A 19,989-nucleotide genomic window follows, 5' to 3' on the forward strand; every position below is an offset into this window, starting at 1 on the left:
TGAGACCGGCACAACGTTCGCCTGGCGGCTGGCGCCGCTCCCCATCTTTTCGGCAGGACAAGGCTGCGGCGGACGGTGCGTTCGTATCGCCGCGGTGGTTCGGGGCCGGCTGATGTGGGAGCAAGGGACCGGCTCCAGAGGGGGGGAGCGGAGCGTTCTCCAGACTGTCCCGACTGACAGCCGGTCGATATGCACGAGTACCCAAATGTTCTCCGAAGTAGTATTCCCGACTTGGGGAAAAAAGTTAATTTCACACGGAAAAAGAAAACTGAAACACTTGCATGTTGATGTGTTGGAATGAAATAGCTTACTATCATGCCAAGACGCCGTGCGTTACCTAGAAATAGATGCAAAAATCAGTATATGCAGTGCTACAGTTTCAGCGGAAATCCTCTGGTTTTGTAAACATAATGATTAAGTAGGTTAGTCTGTTTATTTTCTTGGAGAGAAATTCGGAAGTACTTCTCACTTTCTTCAGCGTGCCCACCATAGTTAGCTGTTGATGTGACTGCTGCAGCTGAATGGGAAGCGACAAATATTGAAGACTTTTCTAGCTGCCATGAAACTTAGTTATTTCCCATGTGAAAGAGGCTTTTGAAATCCAGCTGACTTCTATCTGATTCTGTCTCTGTACCATTCTATGTACAGGGAAAAAAAAGGGTATTAGTCAGTATGACTTCACTCAAAAGAGCTGTTGATCGAGGAGGATGAACGTTTTAACAAAGTGTTTCTAGATTGTACCTTTTTTAGCTAAAATGGATTAAAATGCACCTGTGCTTTTTGCCCACTACTTGCTTGTTTAATGACTAGCCAGATGTTACAGATGTGCCTTTTACCCTAGTAGAGACAAATGCTTAAGCAGAAAGGCAGTCATACTTTGTTTTTTTTCTTGTCCTTCTGTAGCTTGATTGCAAATTTAAAAAGGAAGCTTTTAATAGAAAACTGATTAATACAGCTAAGTAGTTAACTGTTGCAAAAAATAGATGTTTAATTTCTCTTAATTCTTTTTTTCTTTTGAAGGCCAGATACAGAAACCAGCCAAAGTTCTCAGTACAGTTTTGAATCGCTACCCCAGAAGATTTGTCTCATCTGCGGTGATGAGGCTTCTGGTTGCCACTATGGAGTACTTACCTGTGGGAGTTGTAAAGTCTTCTTTAAAAGGGCAATGGAAGGTACTATATGATGCCATTGTTCCTAATTATCTGAAATATATCTTTCTAGGCACTGCTAAGGACATACTGTTTATTTATTGCTGATCTTTTAAAATATCATCACTGTAGTCACGTTTTTTGTTTTGGCAACTGTTTAAATATTACGGTGAATACTGACTAAATTATTTCTTAATTGATTTTGCTAGTGTTATTTGTTTTACTTTAATTATTTGCTATTTATTATTTACTGTTTATCAGTTAGTGTTTCCGAGTAGGCAGAGTTTCATAAAAACCTTGTGTATTACACAATTTGTTTTAAAAAGTGTAAATGCTATTCAAAGGAAAATTTTGTGGGTATGAACTAATGATAGGCTGATATGAATTTATTTTGGCTTCATTCTCTTTTTGAAGTTGTGGAATTTTTCTTGCTTGCAAGATGCAGAATTCGGCTTCCTGAGAATTATGGAAGTATTTCAAGTTTCACTGAACTATTTCAAGTCATAATACTAATAAATGGGTTTGACTTTTGTTCCAAATAGCCATTAAATTACAAAGTCAAGCTGCAGGTTTAATAAATCAGTAGCAATAACTATGTTTATTTTTTTCTTTTTGGATTATATTATATGCCTTGTCCACTGAGATTTTAAATATGAATACAAGAGCAGATTGCTTTATATGGTTCAACTGATGAAGCAGTGAAACAAATCCTTCTACATTTTATGCTTTGTCTCCTTTTCTGATTTTTATCTGATCCTGTCAGAACTAGGATATTCAAATTTCTGCTCCATATACTTAACAAAACCATTGTTACAATGTATAGGATTCCTTAAAATAAAAAAATTGCATCATGTATTTTCTTGTTGTGATACATAGTTTATTCAACTTTATAGAGTTTATTTCTTCAAATGAAAAGGGGAATATTGGAAAATTAAAAGCTTAGCAAAGTAATGTAGTTAGAATTTTTGTTTCAGTATCCCATTACTTTCTACTTCAAGCATATGCTCGTGTTCTTCCTTTATCGTACTAGATACATGCAAAATGATAACAGTGACAAGGTGGGCTAGATGAGCTTTTGAGCTAGTGCCGTGTTTTCTCTAATACATTTAATGGGATTCACGAGAAAGCCATTAGAAACATACGTGTTAGGCTGCAAAGAAAACTCTTGGCTCTTAAGTCACTTACAGGAATGCATTTAAGTTTCACTGGCTGTGCTAACGGGCCTCCTGGTTTGGCTTCACATTTTTGGCTGTGTTTCTTTTGGAAAATCAGCCATATACTTTAAAAAAAAAAGTCAGGGAGCTGAAGTTTTAAGGATGAGTGTAGTGTAATTTATGAGTGCCGTATTTTAAAATAAGTTTTATTATTTGTTTTTCACCTAAACAGTAATATTTTAGTGTTTTATTCGAATTTGATTCTATCATTTTTTAATTTCATCACTTTTCCTGAACTAGTGTCCAGTTGTGTTTGTACAGTAGGTGAACCTGCTTAAAACCATATCTTATTACTGTTCAGCATAAATATTTTTGTGATAAATATTAAGAAGCCATATAAATTGGTAGTAGGAACATCTTAAAGTTGTTTTGACTGATTATTTCATCAATCTCTGTATTTGAAGAATCTTACCAGATCAAGAATATAGACATACAGAGAGGTGAGAGGTCAATACAGTTACAGAAACAAAAGGTTTATGTTTTACATAGCAACGTCATACTTTCAATTTTTAAATTATTCCAAAAACTGAGAGTATGGTGAGGAAGTGTGTCTGGGTTTTTTAGTAAGAATATTCAAAGAATGGACAACTGTCTCAGAAACCTGAATATAATAAGAAAAAATACAGGTTATTGCATCTTATGGGAAGGAATGACAAGCATGAGCAAGATGAACAAATACAGTTACCTGGTTTTGTGTAGAAAATGCAAGTCTACAGAGAGTTCCTTAAAGAGAGGGACTTCTTATTTTAGTGGAAGCACAGGATATAATTACTAGGATTGAAATAATCCCATGTATGGATAGATACTTGATTTCATTTAGACTTAAAGTACTTTTTTGTTTATTTCTTATCAGAAATAAAGGTGACAAATTACTCTTCTGTAAGAAGCAGGAGAATATTTTTATTGGAAATGCAATAGAAAATAGAGATAGAAAAATTCACAGTGGCAATTGTATAAATGTGAGACATTTTTCTTATGTAAAATGTCACCCTGGCCATCATTTACTTTGAGTGGGACTGCATTATTTACCTTTTTGAATTTTTAGTACTGCTACAGACATGGGGGGGTTTTTTAATAATAATTCATGCAAATAATATGTTAAATTTTGTAAGTGGAAATTCACAATCAAAACTCTACTTTTCATATACTTTCCATAAAGTATTGGTCACTGTGAGAACTTAAAACATGATTGGAAATAAATGGCTTTTGCAAGTTCGTGGATTTTCTATATTTTGAGATCTTTTTAGTATGTTATGAGGTTTTCAAGTGCTTAGATGATATGGTACATAATATAGTGGTATTAAATTTGTTGGAAAAGGTCAATTTTCTATTTTAATTATTTCTGTAATCTCATATATGTTGGCTGTTTCAAATCTAATAGCCTCTGTAATTTCTTTCACAGAAATTGTCCTATTCATACACCATTTATTTTACTCTCCCTTAGTGTGTGGAAAATACTGTGTTAGTTAAATGCTTCCTTTGGGATAAAATGGACTGTTACCTTATCCAGAAAACTCCATTTTCCATCTCTAATCTTTTTGAATAAACCCCAGGGCTTATTTAAAATACTCAGAGCGAAGAATCATTTAAAACTGTATAGGCAAACCTAGAAATGTTTCTGTACTATGATTGAGTATAACTGGTAGATACAGATACAGTTTGATAGGGGGTCAGAACTGTGTGAGGATCACTAAGATGAAAGTGTAGATTTAGCATTAAATTATTTAGAATGTTTGTTGGCAATGAATTCTTGAGTATATATGATTTGGTAAATGTTTTCTGTCTTTTGGGTTCTTGGCTCCCCATACATGGCTATATATGCAAAGAAAAGGATAGGGATAGTGTTAATTCAATAAGCATATTTTACTCTAAGCAGAGTCTTGAAGTAGGTTAAACAAAAATGCAAGTCCTTTTTTGGGGAAACTGTAGTATAGCAGGTACAAAAGAAGTTAGTGCTGGAAGTGGGGAGGAGAAAAGGGAGAAAGATACTGTTTTGTTTTAGGAAACATTTAGTTGCATTTAGAGGTTGTACATTTTCTGTTGCTCCCTTACAAAGAACTGATTTGCTAGTCAGTTGATTCATTTAATGTACAAACAAATTACAAGGCTTTTAAAAAATGCTTTAAAGATCTCATTTGGGTATAATGAAAATAACAAAAATTACTCTTATTTATATTCAGTTAAGAAATTTGAAGAGACAAAATCGGATTCAGTTTGCTGATGGGGTAATGTCGTTCCTTTCAGTGAGCTGAGAGTGACAAGCAGTTTGGAGTTAGCAATCAGAAAAAAATTCAGAAATAATATTTGAAATGCTTTCAAATATGTAGAATTACTAAATTTGCAAAGTAATTTGCTGTTGATGATCAGGCATTATTTAAGTGCTACTGATATACCTCATTCATGGTAACAGAAATAAGGTATAATATTTCTAATGAGGCTTTAGGAGAATGAAGATTAAGAAATGAACTCGTACTTTTTTAGCACTAAATTGTCAAATGGTCATTAGTGATGTACCTTCATGTAAAACTATGCAGGGCAACCATGATCAAAATGCTTGTGTAACACCATGGTAAATTTCTGTCCTGAACAGGAACCCAGGGTGTGGAGTTTTGGGGTTCTGGAGTTACACTGTTGCTAACACATGGTTTCCCAGTGGCCTGCATTCTTGCCTTTTTGTTGAAAGTGCCTCCTTTGGAGTAGTTTTACTAATGAAAAATTAAAATTACTAAATCCTGAAAAAAATTCCAAGTGCTGTGTTTCCTATATAAAGCCCCACTTCTTATTTTTGTTCTATATTTATATATACACTTCGTTTATATTGTTGACATCTAATGAAAAGTAGTTGCCCAAACCTGAAGAGTTTGAGGCCAACATAAATACATGATACTACAGCAGATGGGTCAGAAACTAACTCTTGATTTGTTTAAATAACTGGGACCCTATGACAAAATTGATCGAATGATTGATCATATAGAAGATTTGTGTAGTTCTAATATGTGCTTCAAGCTCAGGGTAACAGCTCTGTGCAGATAATAGCATCAGGGAACAAGCTCAGCCATACGTAGTAGATAACATTTAACTGACGAAGGGTGAACTTTTCTTCTCTCTGAGACCTGAATTTGGCAAACTCTACCTGACAGAAAATAGGGTTTCCACAAGAGTTTTCACTGTCCGTGTATGGAGAGGTACTGTGGAGGAATTAAAGATGAGCTACATCTACACAGTAAGAAGGCTGACCATGACTTCAACCAAACTTTGTCATAAGGTTTATCTGACTTGTGTTACGTATAGGCAGTTTTGTGATGACAGTGCGATTCACTATGTAAGTAGTGAAATACTATGCATAAGGAAAATTGTTGGTCTAAACAGTTGTGCTTTTCCACAGCTTAAGAATGTAAAATGGCACAGCATGCCAAATATTTTTGAAAATACCAACCACTAATAGAAAATCCTCTTGAAAACGGAGTGAAATGCAATACTATAGTGACCCTTTTGGCTGTGAAATTGATGAGGTGGATGTAAGAAGTTCCTTTTTCTCCTGACTTCGCAGGGATTTCTAATTTTTAATCCAACTTTCCAGGATGGATCTTGGGATCAGAATTTGGTACTGTAAACCTGATAGTGATGAAAGTTTCATGAAGTAGAAAACATACAAACATACGAAGCATGCATATGGCAAGTTGGGAGATTAAAATAACTTAATATAACAGATGTAGTATTATTAAAGCTCTTTTATTTTGCACATGACCAAAATGTGTTAATGTACAGTAAGCCAGGTGTATTTCCGAATTCAAATATACAAAGTTACTTCACTGAGGGTCCTAAAATTCAAGTAGCAAATGTCACTTTTGTGAAAACAAAGAATTTGCATCATGAAAAGAGAAAGAAGAAAATCTGTACTGATACATAATTATTTATTTTCATCATACTTCTGACTTCAAAAGTATTTATTGTTCAGCCATTTGACAAACATTAATTTGATGAATTGATTCGTGTGAGGCACAACGACTGAGTGAGCTAAGATTGCATTCATTCTAGTACTTTGGCTATTGTGCTAATGCTGGGCTTCCTGCTACTCTCATTGCGACTTACTACTGGTTTCCTGATAGACATGGCTTAGAACATAGTGAGCTGCAGAAATGTGAATTACTAAAATTACTTAACTTTATGTAGAATTTTAGAAACAGAATCGAATATTCCGTTAAACATCTTTTCAGCTGAAATAAAAGCTATTTCATGTAGTGTAAACCTGCATGCTTTAAAGAGCACCAGCAACTGACTGGTCAGTGTTGCTGATAGTCCTCTGTTCTAACTTCACATGTGCATGATGTGAGTAACCTGAGCTGCTTGTCTTAAGTTCACTTTACAGTGAGGGGAGAGAAACAGGAAATTTTAGGAAGTAATTCACTGACTTTTTAAAAATATCTACTTGGGATGAAAATAACAGTACTCTAAGAGTAACTGTTTCTCAGCACTGAGTATAAAGGAGTGTCAGGTGAGGATGTACACTGCATTTGGTGATATGAATCCCACCCATATCACATAGGTAGCCAATACATTTCTGTAGTATATAAAATAAATATATTAAATACTTCATATTACTTATTTTTAAGTATTATAAAGTATTATCTATACAAAGTATTATATATTATTACTGTATTATTTTATATATAAAATAATATTTTAAATATTAAAATGATTATAAATTATGTAAGTATATAAAATGTAAGTATTTATAGTCAAACTGTTATCTGCTAAAAATAGATTTAGGTTTGACAGTGTCCATCTCCATAAGCTGTATATCTGTTCCACAGTACTGATGATGTACTAGTAAGAGGTGGTTCTTTAGAAACTACTGAGTGGAAAGACTTAACAAATGCTATGTTACAATCTGCTGTTATGTGTAGCAATACATGGCTGGACTTCAGAGGTTTCCTGGTGATACCCAGTCACAACTCCTGCATTTCCACAAGTGGCTGTTGCTTAGTATCAGTTAACATCTGAGCACATTTCAACAACCTGGAATCTTCTGCAGTTAAAACAAGAAAGAGTTACATGCAGACATTGAGATCCAGGAGAATATTACCCTATTCTTGTCCTATTGTTATGATACCATCTTCCCTTATCCTCAAAGACAATATTTTATGGGAGATTTGTTTCACCAAGCTGTAGGCATTTACAACGTGGACATCTGTATTTGGGCTGAACACTTTAAATGTCCTTTGGAGAGCAATAGGCTATTAAAGAACCAAAATTTAGACATCTACTCAAGATAAATTACATCCTAAAGTGCCTGTTTTTCTCTCATGCCCAAGAACGGAGTGTATGCTACTTGTTTTGATGGATGTCCACACTTCAGAATCTCATTAATCAAATGAATCCCCTCTTTACTGTTTTTCAGCGGTTTATTGTCCATTGGCTGTTTAGATCAACAGGCAGCGATATCTGGTTTTTTGCACATTGTCTTTTTCTGCTACTAATGTTGGGGGTTTTTTTCTACCTTTATTACTCTTAGAGCGAGTGATCCTATTCCACTGGTTCAGTTGTAGGACAAGTCAAGGAATAATAGAAAAAAAAAACTTACTATGGCAAAGTGCTGTGATACTTTCACTGAAATTGCAATGATGAGATGACTGAAATACAAATATAATCCTTCTTATGTTGGTAGAAGAATATAACACTCAGGGATCAGAAGAAGAACAAATGGTACTTTAATGATGTGTACCTCTAAAGTAGTTGGAGTGTTTTTAAAGTAGGTTTTCTGTTCAAATCCCATGTTCTATATTTATAGGAAATAGACCCCTTACTGACAAAAAAGCTGACAATTCCATCATTTTACATATTTATACCACTGATGTAGTTAATTACTTAAAAACGGTGACCAAGGAGCAATTGTGACACAGTGCCATAAAAAGAATTGGAAATACTGACTTGTAGAAGCCAGCATCTCATTCTGAAAGGTATTACCTGTGAAAAATTTTTTACTGTTGTCCGTTCCCTTATTTAGACTCAAAGACTTTATGTCTTTCAAGATGTTGCAGTGGTAAACAATCTAGGCAAACCCACTGAAAATCAATATGAAACAGTAATCCTCATTTTGCAGTTAAGATAGTTTCTGTGAAATAGGACTTAATTTTGCTTCATTTTGCTTTTCTGTGTTTTTTTCTTGTTGGAAATGGTGGAACAGACAGGGAAATTAAAAAGATTAAAAAACAGGATTGTAGCTCTGTTCAGGAATGAATGAATACAGGATAGCTACGTTTAATTGTTCTGTTTTGTAGATATCATAAAAACAATGTGCTCAGGTTGCTGGCTGGAGAAGTGATTTTGGAAGGAAAAAGACAATGGTGTTGCAGGATTCACAGCAAAAGGCAGGAAGATTTTGAGATTAGGATACAAGAGAAGGAAAGAGTCAGTCAAGGATGTTGCAAATGTTGGAAGTGGTTTGTTGAAGTGAAGGAAAGCAGTGCAAGATATATGGTGGTTTGAAAATGGTGCTTCCCTTCTAGAGAAACCAATTTTGTTTGATCCATTTAGCAAAAGAAAAAACTGACAGAGGACTGTAAGATTACATGCTTAAAACCAGCAGACAATGGAGTGGAAGAATACTGAAAGTTTGTTCTAAGTAGAATTACCTCAAAAATTACTTGTAAATCTGTTCACCAAAGCAAAATACACTCTAAAAAAATACTAGGTTTGACTTAGGAATGAACATTTTATGGTTTTACATTCTTTCTGAACAAAACATTTTTACTCAACCCTCTTTTTCTTCACATGCAATTAGGGCAAAGAAATGAAAGACTAGCTTCACGAAGATGAAGGAATTACTAGCACCTCTTATAATCACAAACCCCATCACTGAGTATGTAAGGCAGTCACAGGGGATATGAGAGCTATGTTCGTTATCTCCAATGCCTGAAGGGAGTCAAACACACCTTTCTCTCCTTGCAGCCCTGACCGCCAAGCTGTTGGGTGACTTGGGATGCAATTGTTCTTTATTATTTTCAGTTCGAACTATATTATTGTGAAGAAAGGAATTCCACATTATTTCAGCTAGAAGAAAATTCCAGGATGGAACATATTCACAAGTCATTCTGCTGTCCACTCTTTGCCCTCTTTGGTCCATTGAATCCTAAATTCTTTGCTGTGAAGCAGATTTGCATCAGTAGCAGGTCTTTATACCAGTATAGACTACAGAGTAGTGGTCAGGACACCTGCTTAAGAGTTGAGAAATAAGAATTTTATTTCAATGGGCAAAGAGGGAAATTGAAAGCGAGTCCCCCACTAACTACCGCACTTTTTAACAAAAGATTATGCATGGTAAGGTCAGTGGGGGATGTGTTTTTTGTTAAGTTCTTAAAGTCTTAAGTCTCACTTCAGGGACTCTTATTTTTAGAGAAAATGTTAGCAGAGAAATGAAATTGGTATTACATGATTAAAAAACATTATTTGAGATGTGTGGAATCTTGGAGACTGTAATCACCTGTAATGGCATACAGGGACACAAAGTGTATTTTCAGTATTACAAACTGTGTAGTATAGATTCCTGGTTCTCCAAGACTGAAGCTCATGTAACCCACATAGTGAGAAGTAAACTCAACCCACATTTGCTGTTTTGCACATTGAAACAGTGTAAATAGATGAGTGTTAGATTTAGATCAGAGCAAAGGTCAAGTTAGCTGTGTTTCCCATTACTGATGATGAGCTAGGCTAGACTGTTTGCCTAGTTATGGAAAACCTGACTGTCAGAGCAAGTACAGAGTAATCCTTACCCCGGTATATTGTCTTAGCTTCCAGAAGTCAAAGTTTTACTTAAAAGCTACATCTACACCTTTATGTTTAGTATAGGTATACAGGTGAACATGTTTTCCATGTTGCTTATTTTGAAACCATGTTTATTATCAGCTTCCACAAGAATCCCTGACAAGGGATTCCAAATTTAGTTATGTTAAAAGAGTAATTGCTCTGTTTTTTAAACGTATTGATTTACTTGGTACTTTTGAGAAATATTGTAAGAGGTAAAGCATATTCATAGTAAATTATTGAGCAAAACCTGGAGGCTAGCTCTCAGGAAGCAAAAAGTCGACATTGGGAGATATTTGGCAATAAAATAATTTACAAAGAGATGCAATAGGTATCTGCAGTTTTTAGACAGAAATCTGAAACTAGACTAAATAAAACACTGCGATATGTTTTGCAAAGAACAGTCCCCAATGGTGGGGATAGGATGATATTATATGAAAGCATTGCCAGTTAAGAGTGATACAGGGAGGCAGAATCACATATGGGAGAGGAAAAAAGATTTGAAAAAGTACTTTTATTTGCAGACAGGAGGAACTCAGAGTTTGCAAATAAGTGCTTTGCTTCTGTGCAGGGTGGCAGCAGTTCAGCACAGATGCACTTACCCAAATAACTGATTGTTTGCATCTGATACCCTGGGTACAGATAAAGCCTTATGTTTTCCATACTTTGCACATCTGCAAAGTCTCTACAACTCATTAGTTTACTGGAGTGATTTTAAGTGACTTACAGCATGTCAAGTGAGCTAAGTTAATAGTGCAGTTTTTAAAGACACTGTATGTGCTACTTCCAGCAGTATTTGGATTAAAATGTCTCAGTGCTGGAGTATGATCTGTGCAGCTTTACTCATAGCAAAACATGTGATTGTGTTTGTGTGTGCGTTGGCATTTTGACCACTTTCTCATATAAACCTGCCAGTATAGCAGTAGTCATTACAGTACTTAAAATTGTATTTGCCGGTTTGCATTAGGACTTCTGCCTTTGCTAACACAAATGGACTTTGATGGAGGTTAAGAAAAGTGCTATCCTACAAGAATCTGGAACATATGAGTAACAGATGAAATTGTCTCTGTATTTTGCCCATATTCTCAATCAAATCTAGGTCACAAGCTGATATCTTGATCTGTTGACAGAGCTACAACATGCACTTTCAAAAAGAGGTGAAAAGTAAACGTGTAGGAAACGTAATGTTAAGTGGAGACCTCTGAGAAAGTGGCAGTTGCCAGATTAATATTTTTTTAAGAAACACAAATACCAATCTTTACTTTCTGACCTGTGCTCTAGTGATTAGACTACTATCCTGTTTTTTCTGGGTTTTTTTGCCTGGTTATAGTGATGGTAGTTGTATAAAAGATACTGAATGACAGGCTACCAATTGAACAGGAATTTTATCTTGATGGGAGACTTTGGATACTTCGGTAGTACATGTGTTTAATATAACTGCAATGCTCACATATTGAAGCCAATCAGTTAAAATATAGGTGATCCTAAAAACTGAGATACAGAAAATGTATTTTCAAATAAATGTTTTGGCATCCCACAAAAACATTCCAAACAGCTTCATCTAACAAAATATTGTCTCATAATTTTAAAATTAACCAAATATCTGGCATGTTTCCGATTTCTTACATGATCTGTCCTTCAGATGGTTGCTGCCACTTAAATATTAGTGTCAAACAAGTAGCAGTTTCTCAGAACCCAGCTCTGCACAATGGTAGAAGTGGTTTCATATGAAAACATTTACTCAGGTTTATCTATAGATATGAGATCCAATGAGATGACTGAGATAATAAAAAAATGCCTGACAGATAAGACTGTGAAAAATACTATGTAATTGATCCTTATGTGTTTTCCAAATAAGTTGCAGCTGAATCAGAATGAATGGAATACACTTTGTGATGGGAGGTGTTGTGCAGAGATTGGATAGAGGCGAGCAGAGTGGAAAACTCACGTGAAAGTGTAATTCAAGCTCAGGGTATGACCGTGGCTTTTTTTGTAGTCTTGAAAACAAGGAAGTGGTTGACAGTAAAAATCAAGAAGTGCCTGAGCTTTTATCACCATAATGTCATGGGAGAGTTGGGTTGGCAGGGTTTTGGCTTTTTTTTGCTTCTTTTTTTATATGCTATTATCATGGAGGCTTTATGGAAGCAATAGACTAGGTGAAGACATAATAAGGATTACATCATTGGTCATTATTAGATTTTTAAATACAATTTATGAAATAAATAAGAATGAAATAATATTCACTTTTTGAAGATCAAAGCAAATTCTTACTGTGCCTAAATTCCAATAACAGACTTAATTTCTTCCATGGTGTGTACTGGACAGAGCAAATATTTAATCCTGTCTAATCTTAAACTCTAGAACATATGAACACTGAAGAGTAGTTTTCATAATTGTGATTCATTTACAATTTGTTTTGAAAAAGTGAAAAAAGTTGTTCAATCTTGGATTTATAATAAGGAGTTTGTGAGTTGTTACGTAATGATGAAGTAATTCATGCATTTTCAACTGAAGTGAAAGTAGAATCTACCGATGACCCCTAAGTGATGCAGAGATTTTTTAAGAGCTGTAGCTAAACTTAAATGTGTAACTGTAAATTTAAAATTTTACAATTTGATTTGTGATGCTTAATCTTAGGTGCATAATATTTAAACACTGTTATATAAACAATACAGGCTATTTAAATGTGTATCAGTATAAATCAAGCTATTAACTTTTGTTTTTCCAGGTAATTTCCTGTTCCAGCAGGAACAGTGTTGCCATTGCTGCTTCTACCCAAACTCCTTAGCCTCTTTCAGCAGTTAGAGCACGCACTTGGGTGTTGAGTATGCAAATCACATACTGACATCAAGAGGAATTCTAAATACTGACATAATTCTAGAATGTATAAATAGTGTTCCCTGAGTGCCTGAAGAGTAATATTTCACGATACGGCATTCCCTTTTGTAGATCAACATTTTTCTATGTCATTATAGGGGGAAAAGTACAACTTGAATGCCTATAGCATTGTGAGCTGCTTGTGAGCATTTACAGCCATACTGGAAATACATAGTCCATTTTTTGGTCTTGCAATGGACATGGGTTATATGGACTCCGACCATGTTGTGTAGACTCAAAGGATTCCCTACAAAAGAGGTCCAGAAGAAATACCTTTGAGGACACCAAAGAAAACCCCCCAAACCAAGATACCAACAAACAAAACTTAACCTATGCTTAAGCGTTCCTTTGTGAATTACATTAAAGCATCAGAATGCTCCAGAGTAGAGATAATCTGATGCTTCATTGATTTTAGTTAAACAGAGTTTTAAAACTCTTGTTGCTTATCAAAAGACTGAATGCCTTTGTAGCTAGTAAAGGCAAAGCAAGACAAAGAAAAATTGCAAATAATCCCAAGGAAGATGTGTTCAAAATCAGTGTTTTGCTTCCTGATCTGCTGCCAAAAGCAAGACAAATTTTTATTCATTTGGTTACTTTTGGTAGTGTTTCCTGTAAGAAGGAATCCAGGATTAGAATTGATGGGAGAAAGTAAATGAGAATTTCTTCTGGTTTACTGCATTACTAAATACTTTTTAAATGCCAGGCAATGTGTGAGGCAACTGTTTTTATTCACCCATTGGTTTCTAGAAAAAAAAAGAAATTGTTATAAAAATGAATTTCAGGCAATTAGGTTTCTTTCACTAAAACCAAAAAGTTGTTCTTAAAAGTGTGGGTAAGAAGTAAATTAATGATCTAAAAACATGTTAGCACAGAAACAAATACATTGTTTCACATGGTTTAGCACTAGCTCTTTCCTTTTTTTAGAATAGAATGTTCTTCTTTCTCCTGCATTTTCATCTGAGGATCATTTTCAGTTTGTCTTTTTCTGTGGAGAAAAGTTATTGGTGAACAGTTGCTCATTTCACCATGTGCAGAGAAAGGACAGAAGAGTGTTATAAAGAACGCTGAATAACAGCATCTGAGTAGAAGAATCATCTCAGATTTGTTTGCTACTGGTGACATCAGATGGCTAACTCAGAGTAATACTGATCTAAAAATTAGTGAAAATTTAAAGGTTTGGTATTGATGTCTGTTATATTTGGAGGTCCACATCTACAATATTTCATGAAGGAAGTGTCCATGATATTGGTACTTCTGTAGTTTGTCCATACTTTTTTGATCCATTTTGTTGCTCTCAAAATAAATACTTTTTTTTTGTTTTCATGCTGTCATGCTAGGTACTGGTAAGAAACTGAAAATACAGAAATTAATAGAGGATGGTGTGCACAAACAGGCAGGATTTTAAAGTAAAACCTTATAGGGTAAACCTGGAGTTCATTTGAAAGGACATGTGAAAATCAGCTTTGATTTTTTCTTACTTATGTACTTACTTAGCTTTGTTTTCTTATGCAAAATTAAAATCAATCACAGAAATTATCAATATTATACTAAAGCATAGAAGTATGCTTTTCTTCATTCTCTTCAAGTGAAATTTGGAAGTATCATTGAAGTTTGTGTTCAAAAGAATGGCAGGGTATCAGCTGAATTTGATTTTTTTCTCTGCTGGAAGCAGATTCCATTTTAATACAGTAATGACAGGCTCTTCCTTACTGTGTCCTTCAGAATTAAACAGTAAACTAAGAGCTCACCTAAGCCAAAAAGTTACAGCCGCCTTTTATTTGTCCTTTTTGGCTGTCTTGGCTGCATCTGTTCAGCTGGTGTTTCAGCAGGTCTAGTACAAAACTGCTTCTCCATCAGAGATAATTTACTCTGCTTAAAGGGCTCTTTTTTGCACTGCTCCAACTTCTTCATTCAGTTTTCTGTTGGAAAGTCCACATCAATCCAAGCAAAATTTACTTAAGGTCTTTAAAATCAGGAACAATAACTTAAAAATAAGTTTGAAAGAAACAAGTCGGTCTGTTCTCATGCTTGATTTACTTAAGAAATATTGATAGTACAATAATATAAGCAGTTCATACTGTCTGCTAATTATTTTGGAATTTTGTAGATGGGGAGTTTGACTCTTCAACAGGCCAAATAAATTGTTATATTTAAATAGTAACACATGATTATTTGAAAGTTAGCATAAAATGAAGGAGTCCTTTAATGGTTCAAGTATATTTTTTTTTAATCCTCTGTTATTTTTGGAACATTTATACACAAATGATTTTGTCATGTTAGAAAACATAGTATTAATTCTGTTTTTCTCTTGCCTACAGGGCAGCACAACTATTTATGTGCTGGAAGAAATGACTGCATAGTCGATAAAATTCGTAGGAAGAACTGTCCAGCATGTCGCTTGAGGAAGTGCTGTCAAGCCGGTATGGTCCTGGGAGGTAAGCTGCTTTTCAAATCTCGTTCAGAAAAATAGGCAGTTAAGAACACTGCCTTCAATCTGTCAAGTTTAAACAACAGTACTTTGATACTGTAAAGGAAAGAACCACATTAAAATGTTATTTTTGGAAGAATTACCTGATGTTTTAAAATTCCTTATAATTTTTATTTAATGAATCTGGAAATCCCGAAACAAAAATACCTTTCTGTAGGAATCTCTCTCTCCTACTGTGTACCCTTATACTCATTTTCTTGCAAGGGGGCAGGAATTATGTCTTTGGTGTGTATTTATTAATAATTTTTGATCAGAAGATTTGGTTTAGGTAAAAAACAAAGAAGTAAATTGAGATCGACACTAAATTCAAGAATCAGTACTATCCCCTTCTCTTTTCTGTTGTGCTCTCCATCATTGCTTTGAGTAGATGTGAACAAAATTATATCCTGTTCCAACGAAGAGGGCCAGGCAGTGGTTACACCAACACTACAGACTTTGCATACTAGATGCTGGGAACTCCCATCTTTCTGTTAGTCTTGCTGTAACAGATTTGCTTTCTTTATGTAACATTAATAAAAACTGAGCACTATGCCTTTGAAAACCTACAGGGAGAAAATGGTGTAGGATCAGGTGGTCCCGTGGCAAGTTTTGCTGTGCTAACATGCAGGAACGATGCATATTTTTCCTGTATTTTTTTCATATTTTTCATGAGAACTTTAGCTATATAAAGTTTTGGATCAGCATAAAGCTTGAAAATACATGGCTAAGACTGTAAGAAAATGGCTATATAAAGATGATAGAATATGTTCTCAAGGGGAATTAAAAAAAGGAAGAAGAACAAAAACCTGATTTCTTTCTAATATAATTTATTTTAGTGCATCAAACATTTATCTTCCTCTCTCTGCATTTTATGTATTGTTTTTTATCCCTGAAGGAAGAAGTGGCATTATATACTGTGCGTAATTTCATTATCTTGCTAATCTGTGTTCATTCATAAGTTAAAACGTGTATGTAGTTTTCAGACTGATACTTTGATGGCACAGCTGTATGCTTTTAGCTCCTGTACTGCCGTATGGAGGTGGAGTAATCTGCACACATGGCCATTGTGTCATTCTTACATTTTATACTTTTACTGGTGATGTGAATCAGTAGTTCCCAAACAGCGAGCAGCTGTTGCTAGCTCTTGGTACTTCATCTTCTGTAAGCGACTACTGCAGCTCCAGGGAAGGGCCAGTGGGATGAGAGGAAGGAGAGGCGGTACTGCGGAATGGACTCTGTTCTGTGTTGTACCCCTGAACCTCCTCAGACCTTCAGTGCTGCTGGTCCTTCGAGGTGTCTTCTCCAGATTGCATCCCTCTCACCCCACAGCACTGGAGACAGAGTAACGAGAGCCATCAATCTAATTGATGTTAGTGTCTCTCCCTCCTTCCCACGCCTCGGTCAGTCAGTGCCACCTCTCAGTAAAAAAAAATGGAGCTGACAAGCATGATGGTGGCACTGGACTCGGGGAGGAGGGACAAAAGGAAAAGAACATGTCCTTTGGACCCTTCTCAGAGAGAAGTGGTGCTTTAGAGCTGCGAGCAGTGCAGTAGAGAAACAGTATTACTACAAAGGCTGAACCTGAAGCATTGTTTGCCCAGGTTTGGAAGAGGAGAAAGCCAAGGAGGCAAGGGTCCAGAGTGGGCTGTGGAAAATATGTGGTAAGAATGGAGACTCAGGAAAGGAGGAGGTGGCAAATATAATGCCTGTCTTCTAAGGTTTGGGGCAACTTGTCTGCTTGTCTTGTAAGGTTTGAGCAACTTGATCTATAAAAGAGGTCCATGCCCATGGCAGTGGTTCGACTAGATAATCTTTAAAGGTTCCTTCCAACCCAAACCACTCTATGATTCTAACTGCTGTAAATTAAAACAGGTAAAAATTCATTCCTGGCTGTGAGTTTTGCACAGCCAAGAGTTTGATGATGATCTAACCTGAATTTTCGTGTATGATAGCCTGGATAATATCAATAACTAAGCCCCAAGTATTTTAACATCACAGGCAACACTGTTTCAACACGCAGAAGAGTGTGTGACTCACTAGCATCATCTAGTCCTTTTGCTCCAGCATTGTTCTGCATAGTAACTCTACGTAAGAAAAGTAGCCAGAAGGTTTGACTTCGTTCTATATTTTGCATGTGTTTCTGGATGCTAGTTTTCCCAGTGGTTTTTTATATATACATTTTGCTCTGGGTGTAGGTACCTAAAATGGAAAAAGTTGGACACTTTTGCTAGCAATATTGATGAGATGGTATGTCCTCATTAGTGTGTCCTCATATGAGGACGTTATGTCCTCATACTTGAAACCCAAACCTGAGGATAAAGGTGATCTGACTCTTAGTTCTTTATTATCATGTATGAGGAGCGTAAAAACTTCCTCTTTCTCCTTGGATCAACTTTTTTTCTCAGCTATTACTAAGCAAGTGTGAATAGTTTCTTTGTATTTAGTGTGAGGTTGTTTTATCTAGCCAGTTTGTTGTGTTGTTTCGCCTTTTTTTAAACATACCTAATCAAAGCCATCTTCCATTCTTTGAGGAGACTGTTCCAATCTAGTTCCTCTAGTTCTTGGAGGGGCATAGCATCTCATCAGATGTCTGCCCTGATATCCCCAGCTGCCCAGTCTTCTGGAAAGAAGTGATCTGGCAGCAAATAGTAAGTAGAACAGTGGGGCAATGGAGAAAAGAGAATATGAATGGAGCCAGGACTGTGGCATCTCTAGTTTTTTCTCAGCTGCATCAGGTTGAGTGTAGTATGTCAGGTTCTCTTAGTGATGTCAGCAGTTCTGGGGGGATTAGGAAGCTAATTATTCTATGCAGGTTAAAATGGAGTGCTAAATACTGAAAGGAGAAGAGAAGACAAATGTAGGCAAAAAAATGAGGAAAACTGGAGTGAGATTGTGTTATTTGTAAATGAGGATTTAAAATCCAAAGCAACAAAAAATCTCAAGATGGACTGTTTAACCATAATGCTCTTTCTACTGTTACTGTCATCTTTCTTACTTTTGCTTTTCTGGCATTTCTTGTACTTTCTTTATTGTATCACATGAGCAATGCTTCCTACTTGTGACTTGCTGTGCTGATCAACACAGTGTGATTTATATATGGGGTACTACTGGGCTTAGATAATTTTCCCCAGGACATAAGTGTCCACAAGCAAATTTTCAATTCATGGAACAAATTACATACTTAGATACATCCTTGATTATTTTAAAGGAGTCAGAATTGTCAATATTTAAATCTTTTCTTGTGCTTACAGCCTAATATATTTTAAGATTTTTTGTGCATTTTCTGATCTCTTCCATTCACAACTTACATAGATACACTTTTGTTCGTTTATTCCTGCTACTTATTTTCTTAAAGTTAGCCTTTCGTTACTAAACACAGACCTCCAGTAATACTTAATCAAGGTGAGAAAGACTAAGAGTTTACAGGATGTTAACTACAAGATTCTGAACATTCTTATTACATTAATTAAATTACACTTACTGCTGGGAGAAGTATATGTATCTTCCACTGAGTATTACTGAATGGCAACCATATAGATGGAGAATAATACTGTATTTCATTGACAACAGTTCCATTTTCCAACCCTAATTTCAAAGCAATAAAATGAACCTGAATTGTTCTAAAATAAAGTGTAGTCAGTTGTAAGTAAACTATAGAATAGCAACAAATAGCTTTAGTCACTGATTTCACTATATGGACTGTTTCTTCTTTCTTAATATATGGAAGGAAAATATCAATGAAAGCATATATTTCAGAATTCCTTAATTGTCATTCTCTATGGGAGTGTTAATTAGTTTTGAGTTTTACAATCTCGTAACTGGACATGTTAATCTATCCTCTTTCTAATCTTCTACCTAATAGGACAGCAGGTAGCTGGGTCAGGTCCTGGGATAAACAAATACCCAGCTTTTTTATTTCCTATCAGTGAATCTGTAATTTTCCCAGGCTGACTATCACAGATTCCTTGTTCAGCTGTATTGCTAAATTATCACTTTCTTCATTGTTTCAGTTACCTTTCAGTCTGCATTGCAGTGATTACATGCAGGCAAATTTGTATTAATTTTCCAGGTAATATTTTCTAAGGTAGCATCAAAGGGTTTATTAAAAACAAGATGTATTAATTCTGCTTTGCTGCTTTGTTCCTTTATTTTGTATACACCCTCTTAAGGTGTACACAGCTTTTTCTCCTACACAGAACGCAAGAGCATAGTGACCTTAAAGTCAGAGCCATAGTATTCTGTCAAGAATAATAAATTATTGACATTTTTCACCTGATAACAGGGTATGGAGAAGGATAGTGAGATGTTAGATTTTTACTAGAAACCCAGCCATTTTAATAGGAGAAATCTACTATCAGTAATGCCTGATTGGTAGTATGGTTCTGTATACCTAGTTAAAAGAATATTAAAGTACAGAATTATGTATTAAGGAGAAAATCATAATATATTTGATGATGAGATTAAGTACATTTTATTTTTT

General features: G+C 35.3%; 1 protein-coding gene across 1 annotated transcript in view; it reads left to right on the forward strand.

The window, feature by feature from the left end:
* The window catches only part of PGR (progesterone receptor), a gene marked incomplete at its 5' end in the record, with an annotated part of 36,779 nt that overhangs the window by 410 nt on the left and 16,380 nt on the right, over positions 1-19,989 (forward strand). Inside the window, 2 exon segments of the mRNA XM_010578258.1 lie at positions 1,026-1,172; positions 15,361-15,477. Coding sequence (XP_010576560.1) covers positions 1,026-1,172; positions 15,361-15,477 — 264 coding nt within the window.

This window comes from Haliaeetus leucocephalus, unplaced genomic scaffold (assembly GCF_000737465.1).
Source record: "Haliaeetus leucocephalus isolate CR32 unplaced genomic scaffold, Haliaeetus_leucocephalus-4.0 Scaffold616, whole genome shotgun sequence".
Lineage (NCBI taxonomy): Eukaryota > Metazoa > Chordata > Aves > Accipitriformes > Accipitridae > Haliaeetus > Haliaeetus leucocephalus.